This window comes from Papaver somniferum, chromosome 2 (assembly GCF_003573695.1).
Source record: "Papaver somniferum cultivar HN1 chromosome 2, ASM357369v1, whole genome shotgun sequence".
Lineage (NCBI taxonomy): Eukaryota > Viridiplantae > Streptophyta > Magnoliopsida > Ranunculales > Papaveraceae > Papaver > Papaver somniferum.
In genome coordinates this window covers 102,401,607-102,409,194 of record NC_039359.1, presented here as the reverse complement: position 1 = coordinate 102,409,194, position 7,588 = coordinate 102,401,607, and the positions used below count along the sequence as shown (strand labels likewise).

At 34.3% G+C, this 7,588-nt stretch overlaps 1 protein-coding gene across 1 annotated transcript; it reads left to right on the top strand.

The window, feature by feature from the left end:
- The first annotated feature begins 228 nt into the window (after nucleotides 1-228).
- LOC113351694 lies at nucleotides 229-7,208 on the top strand. Its single transcript, XM_026595634.1, has 5 exons — nucleotides 229-444; nucleotides 594-720; nucleotides 839-1,006; nucleotides 6,377-6,565; nucleotides 6,801-7,208. The coding sequence occupies exons 1-5, from the start codon at nucleotides 229-231 to the stop codon at nucleotides 7,172-7,174; spliced, it is 1,074 nt and encodes a 357-aa protein (XP_026451419.1). The 3' UTR covers nucleotides 7,175-7,208.
- The last annotated feature ends 380 nt before the right edge of the window (nucleotides 7,209-7,588 follow it).

The following is a 7,588-nucleotide window of genomic DNA, read 5'->3' as shown; positions in this document are numbered from 1 at the left end:
TTGATACTTTTATGAATGCCTCTTATATTGTCAATAGAATTCCAACTAAGTTACTGAAGTATAATTGTTCTTTTCAGGTTCTTTTTGACAAAAGTCCAGATTATAAGTTTCTAAAGGTTTTTGGTTGTTTATGTTTTCTTCATCTTGCTTACTGCAGACAATACAAGCTTAGTCTTAAGTCTGCTCCTTGTATTTTTATGGGTTATATTTTGTTTTCATAAAGCATATATGTGTTACGATCCTAATTCTAGAAGGGTGTATACTTATGTGAATGTGATCTTCAATGAAGCAGTGTTTGCTTTTATTTCTTCTACTTCTACACTACTTTATATTTTATTTATACCTTCAACTACTCAGCCTATATTACCATCACCAGGTTTTAGTGAGTCATCTTTTCCTCCAGCTGATCTGGATAATTCTACAGCTGCATTACCACAACTTGAGGTATCTTCAACTTCTACTACTATTTATAAGTATACATACTAGATCAAAATATGGTGTTAATAAGAAAAAAATCTTTAGTTCCAGACTTTGTAGCTTATTCTCATATAAAACACCACATTCCTTTTGTTTTAAGTGTTGTTTTTAAAAAGAATCCTCTAATTGTACCAAAGACTTTCAAAGAAGATGGTAAAGATCCAAGATGGGTTTTATCTAGGCAAGATGATTATGATGCTTTGTATTCAAGCAATAATTTTGAGTATGTCCCACATAAACCTGGTATGAATATCTTAGGTTGTAAATGATTGTAAATGGGTATAAAGGACAAAATTGAAATCCGATAGTACACCGAAAATATTTAAATCTAGATTAGTGGCTAAGGGGTTCCATCATGTAGATGGTGTTGATATTGAAGAAACTTTTAGTCCTATGGTTAAAGCTACTACTATCAGATGTGTGTTGAGTCTTGCTTTGAGTAACAATTGGCTGACGAATCAACTGGATGTATCCAATACATTCTTGTATGGGAATCTTCATGAAGATTTCTACATGGAACAACCACATGGTTTTGTCTCAGCTGAATTTTCTTCTCATGACTGGAAGCTTCAAAAATATTTATATGGACTCAAATAGGTTCCAAGGGCATGGTATGAAAAGCTGAGCAGTAATATGATTAACAATGGATGCTTTAGGTCTAAAATGGATCATTAAATGTTCATTTGTAGACAAGGTAATACTCAAATGATTCTTCTTATTTATATGGATGAGATTCTCTTAGTTGTCTCTTCAGATATTGAAAAAGCGGGGGTCTAACAACCACAACCAATATTTCGTTCGGAAATTTGTTTGGACTAACTTCAATATAATTTCAAGAGAATCAACTAGACAGTCAGACTCAATTAAGGATAAATATCCATGAGTTATATTTATTTTTCAAATCAATCAGCAAATCAACAGGAATGAATCCATGAACTGATTGGTATGAGAATAAATTGAACGGTACCAAAGACCAATGTTCAAGTGGCAATCAAGAACCAAAGGTTGGATTTACCAATTGATTGAACTACGCATAACCTGTGATATTTCAATTATATAAACAAATATAATGCGGAAAAGAAATAACACATACACCATCAGTTTTGTTAAGGAGGAAACTGCAAATGCTGAAAACCCCGGGACCTAGTCCAGTTTTGAACACCACACTGTATTAAGCGGCTACAGACACTAGCCTACTACAAATTAACTTCGTACTGGAATGTGGTTTATCCCTAACCAATCTGACACTGATCAAGGTACAGTCGCATTCCTTACGCCTCTGAATCCCAGCAGGACTCTACGCACTTGGTTCCCTTAGTTGATCTCACCCACAACTAAGAGTTTATACGACCCGAAGTCGAAGACTTATAAACAAATCTGTCTCCCACAGAAATGTCTATTCTGATAAATAAATCCGTCTCCCACAGAAATACCTATGAAGTTTTGTTCCGTCTTGTGATATATCAAGGTGCACAGGAACCAATTGATAATCAGGTCTTATATTACCGAAGAACATCCTAGAAATATCAATCACCTCATAATAACTTAACTATATGGTAGTAGAACAAGTTATTGTGGAATCACAAAGATTGAGACGAAGAACTTTGTGATTACTTTTTATATCTTAGATATCGGAGATAATTCTCGAGAAAATCTTGGAGAAGATAATACTCAACACGGTAAAAAAAAGTAAGATCAGAATACGCAACTACAGAGAAAATATTTGGATCTGGCTTCAGAATCTCAATGAAGTCTTTAAGTCGTTAATCTATAGTGGTTTTAAGAAAAACCTAGGTTAAAGGAGAATCGACTCTAGTTGCAACTAGTAGCACACAAGAGGTGTGGGGATTATGTTTCCCAGTTGCTAGAGTTATCCTTTATATAACCTTTCAAACCAGGGTTTGCTAAGTTAGCTTAGAAACAAAGCATTCCATATTCACCGTTAGATAAAAAAACGATTTAAGATATAAGCTAAGTTTGCTTGAAACCAAATCAATATCTCTCCACCGTTAGATGGTCTTACCTTGTCACGTACAAATGAAATATACTTTCATTTAGATATTGGTAATCGTATCTAAACATGTATATTGAGTTAGCTCAATAATAGTTAACAAAAGTTAGCCATATGAACACTTTTGTGTTAACCACATTCATCTAACACATCTAAATCAACTATGATGATCAATCAATCATGAAAGATAATCAAATGAACCTAATTGTGTTTCATAGAGTTGTTCAATTGTTGACAATTACGTAGAAGTATATATGATCCAATTGAAGCAAAATCGGATTGATTCATAATGTACAAAGTACAAGAATCAGTTCATGAACATTAAGCCATGGTTTGCAAAGATTGCATTACTTATTTCATAAATGTATTTGTTCATGAGTATGTAAACATACTAAACTGATTTTAGAACTTTGACCATTAAGTTTGCAAACGGGTACGCAAACTTTAGTTCCAGACTTTGGTCTTGTCCAACAGTTTGCAAACGGGTACGCAAACTGTCGTTCCGGACCTAACTCAGGTAGAACAGTTCGCATACTGGTATGCAAACTTGGTTCCCGGACTTTAAGAGTTAAAACAGTTTGCATAATGGTATGCAAACTTGGTTTCCGGACCTGAATCATACCAACACAGTTTGTACACTAAGTACGCATACTGTGATGTTTTTAAGACATGGGTTTTAGTTCTAAACTCCCATTTTAATCATTGAAACATTCTTAGAAGACTATAATGGTTGTCTCACACAAACCATTATCTTATAATCAATTTTCAAGTGATCAAATGATCAATACGAAACTTTCCAAGTCGACATCAAATGACTGTCTCACACAAATCATGTAAGAGTTTCACGACAATTTCCAAATGATCATCTTTTGACTTATTATTTAGTTTCCAAAAAATAAATTGTTTCCGACCAAACTTGTCAAGAATAATGATGAATGTATCTAAAGGAAAAAGCTACCAACACATATTTCGAGAAATAGATAAACGAGTTATATTCAGCTCGAAATAACAAATGTATATGATATGAAATTCTATATCCTGATACGACTTTTGTCTCAATACAGATAAAATAAAATATAATACACTTCTGAGTGATAGATAAGTTTTAGTCTCCACATACCTTTTGTTGATGAAGTTCCTCCGAGTTCTTCAGTAGATCTTCATCTTCGGTTTTAAGCGCCGTGAAGTCTAAATATCAACTACACAACTTATCCTAGTCTGAAACTCTTATAAGTAGACTAGAAATCAAGAATTGAGATAGCAATACTTGCGAGTTCGACCGAGCAGTGCTCTGACAGATATTTTTATATCTTCTATGAAGAATGCCTTTGCAAGAGGGACTTAGATACTTTGAACTATTCCCTTGGGATTGAGGTTGTTTTAACTCCTAGCACTAATAGTATGTTATTCACTCAAACTAAGTATTCCTTAGAATTCCTTGTAAAGTTTGGCATGTTGGATTCCAATCCTTGTGAAACTCCAGTTCCTTAAGGCAATAAAGCTTCACTATTTGATGGCCCACTTCTTGATGATCTTTCTTATTATGAAAAAAAAATATGGGTAGCCTTAAATATCTGACTTTGATAAGGCCATGCATCAATTTTGGTGTCAATTATATCTCTCAGTTCATGCACCAACCTACTGATATTCATCTTAAATTAGAAAAAATGATTCGCAAGTATATCAAGGGATATCTTGGCTCTGACATTACTCTTACTGGTGGAAATTGTACCTCAATCACCGCATACTATGATAGTGATTGGGCAGGATGCCCTAACACTAGAAAATCTACAGCAAGTTATTGTGGATTTTTGGGTACAAATCTGGTTGCTTGGTCTTGAAAGAAACAACTTATTATGTCAAATTCTTCAACTGAAGCAGAATATATTAGGTGGGTCTCTTATCTTCTTCATGAATTACAAGTTCCTTGTCAGTACCCTTGTACTATTTACTGTGACTATGTTGGTGCAACTCATCTGGCTGACAGTCCAATTCAACATGTCGAGGTTTGCTATCACACTGTTAGAAGTTTAGTAGCTACTAACTTTATGGTAGTCAAGTACATTCCTTCTCTCCTTCAAATTACAGATGTGTTCACCAAGGGGCTTCCTAAAAATTTGTTCTTCAAACTTCAACCCATTTTTGAAGAAGCATTCTAGTCCTCATTATAAGGGGACTGTTAGAACACGCTACTCTTATGTCTGTATGTAGTAACTATGTGTGTGCGCAGTAGTTCCAATTATAGTCCTACACGTGTGTCTCATCTATTGTGTATAACGGTAACTCTCTTTACAGGGTGTTTTGTGTAACAGAAACTGTCATTGTTAGACAGTCTGTCTTCTCCTTTTTCTTATCGATGTGATGCTTTAAAAGCAAATTTATGTCCATCTGCAAAGTTTGATCAGTTTCAATATAACTTGATATTGTTTCTACAAAAAGCTCATTTTACACACGCATAACTTGTAAGCAAAAGAAAAAAGAAAACATCTTGAGCAGATTTATATGAGTAGTATTGACGTAATTATAAGAGTGGATCCTGAGTAGTATTGAGATAATCATAATAGTAGCATCTGTTGACATGGTAATTCTGAAATTAGTTCATAATTGGACACTAACCTTTTTATAATACTTAATTGACAATTAATTTGAAGCTAGTTTTTTGGTAAATTTTTTTCTAGCAAAATTCAATAGTCCAATCGAAAATTAGTGCGTCGCTGCAAAAAAAAATAGTACGTTAAAAATACTAAACCTCGCTATCTACCGGTTTAGTTTCAACTGTTAATTCTACGGTGTTCATTTTCAGAATGGCAAATGATAGTGTTATGCATTCAGAATCGTAGATAATAGTGTTATACATTTATGTTGTGCTTAATTTCATTTTAATAAAGTCGCAGAGTTTCTTCAAAAATAAATTATTATCATATAGGTTTTTTACGAAAATTGACACTGAAATTGTTGCAACGTGTAAAAAGAAAAACCATATCAACGGAATTTTCCGCTAATAAAATACAGGGAAGTGATACACTTGTCGACATTATCTCCTGCAAAAAAATCCGGATAGGGAAATCAACGGAAATAACTCAACATTTGGATTTGTAAATGGCATATATGGGTCCATTTATTATTAAACGCGGGATAAAAATGCTGAGGTTTATTCAGTCAACATATCATTTCCGTGGAATAGAGCAATTTGTTTTATTGTTACACCAAAAATATATTATTTTTATTGAAAAGAAGAAAGTATATGAAAGGCTCATAATACGTCTACATACCTGGATTTACTTTTTAAAACATAAGATACCGAACATTTTTCCCTTTGTTAACAAGGTGCAGATGTATCCATCACACACTGATATGTCCTGATCCAATCCCAATTAAAAATGGCTTTCACTCGCAAGGTCAATCTCTCAAGTGTAACCCAAGTGAATTAATTAAGTAAACAGATAAGTAAGCGTAAACTAGCTATTGAAACTTGATTAGTGGACGGGTGATAAACTAATACTGTACCAAATTAATTAGTGGTCGGTACAAATAATGATATTTTAAAACAACCAGATCGAAAGAAGAGAAAAACAATGAGATCGAAGCTACATCTCGCCAAAAGTCAATGCCAGTATGAGCTATAAATAGAAAGATAATTAGTGTTAGTGATAACAGGATTATTATCAAATATCAACCATGGCTAAAGTTTCTGCTTTCTATAGTTTCTTTTGTGTTTTATTTGTTCTATCCATCTCCCGTAAGTATTACATTTTTCCACTAGCACTGTTCTGAAAAACATTAATCTATCAGAGTGATCAAAAATCTATTAAGTCTTTAGTTTCTATATTATGATACATATACATTGCATAAATAGATCGACTAATATTGGTTTTCTGTACTGTATAGAGACGTCACGTGCAATGAGCAGTGAAGATTGCCCCGGCTTGACGGCTTATGTTGGTGAATGTGATTCTCGTTGTGCTGATAGATGTGTGGCACAACATAAGCAAGACTATCTAGGATCTTGGTGTTGGACCAACTTATATGGAACATCATACTGCATGTGTTGCATCGTAGCTCCCCCAGATGACGATGGTATGTGACATTAGACTATAGAAAAAAGATATTGTAAATGGTAAAAAAAATGTGCTTTAGCTGGTGAGACTACAAAATTTTGAACATCTCCACTTTCAGAAAGTCTTCTATAATACTCTGTTTCAAAATAGTAGTCTGGTTTCATGTATATTTTGAAACGCATTATTATTTTGAACTATAGAAAATATATACAGAGAAGTGAACTTATATCGGTTTTTGGCACGATGTATTATAGGTTATTATTGGCCGCCAACAACCGTGTCTCCCGTGCCTGCAAAATCTCCACAAGCTTCTCAAGGTGTTGAACCTGTGGCTTCACAAACTCCTCTCGTCTCAGGTGTTGAATCTGCGGCGCCTCCACAATCTCCTCCCACTTACTCGGGTATTGAACCTACAATGGTGTCACATACTCCTCCTCCATGTTCTCCCAATGTTGAATATGTGGCTCCACAAGCGCATCTGATCCCTCCCAGTGCTGAACCTATAGCACCTACTCCACAAACTCTCCATTCCATCGGTGTTAAACCTGCTGAAACGCCACAAACTCCTCGCCATTCCAGAAAAGGGAAAAAGTATAGGCACCACCACTCAAAAGTAATCCACCATTGATGTGTCATGCGTGTATAGTTGATGCTATGTTATAATTAGGGACTGCGTAACACTGAAATGAATTTGTTACATGCTTATGCATTTCTCGCGGTTTATAAATTAACTTCGCACACGCTTTGTTTTTATGGATGACATATAATTTATGTTTCTACGTATGTTGATAAACCAAAAATTTATTGATTAAGGAATAACGTGCTAACGAATTGCAAACTAGAGATGAAAAGTAACAATAACTCTTAATGTTGCTTGTAGTTTCTCAAACAATTTTAGAAACTGCAGCTGCAATTTAATTGTCTTCATGATTAATGGAAGCCATTTGACAATCAAAAAAACCTAACATGAGATGTTTAATTTCCTTGATCATGTTTTTGTTTTCCGAATGAGTTATAGGAACATGTATGTTATTGACCGAAT

Excerpts from the sequence above, each read along its gene's own strand:
- LOC113351694 (XM_026595634.1), top strand. The coding sequence starts at position 229 with ATGTGTTACGATCCTAATTCTAGAAGGGTGTATACTTATGTGAATGTG. Across the intron at positions 445-593 it reads CTGCATTACCACAACTTGAG|AATCCTCTAATTGTACCAAA; the intron begins GTATCTTCAACT and ends GTTTTTAAAAAG. Across the intron at positions 1,007-6,376 it reads CTACATGGAACAACCACATG|AGACGTCACGTGCAATGAGC; the intron begins GTTTTGTCTCAG and ends TGTACTGTATAG.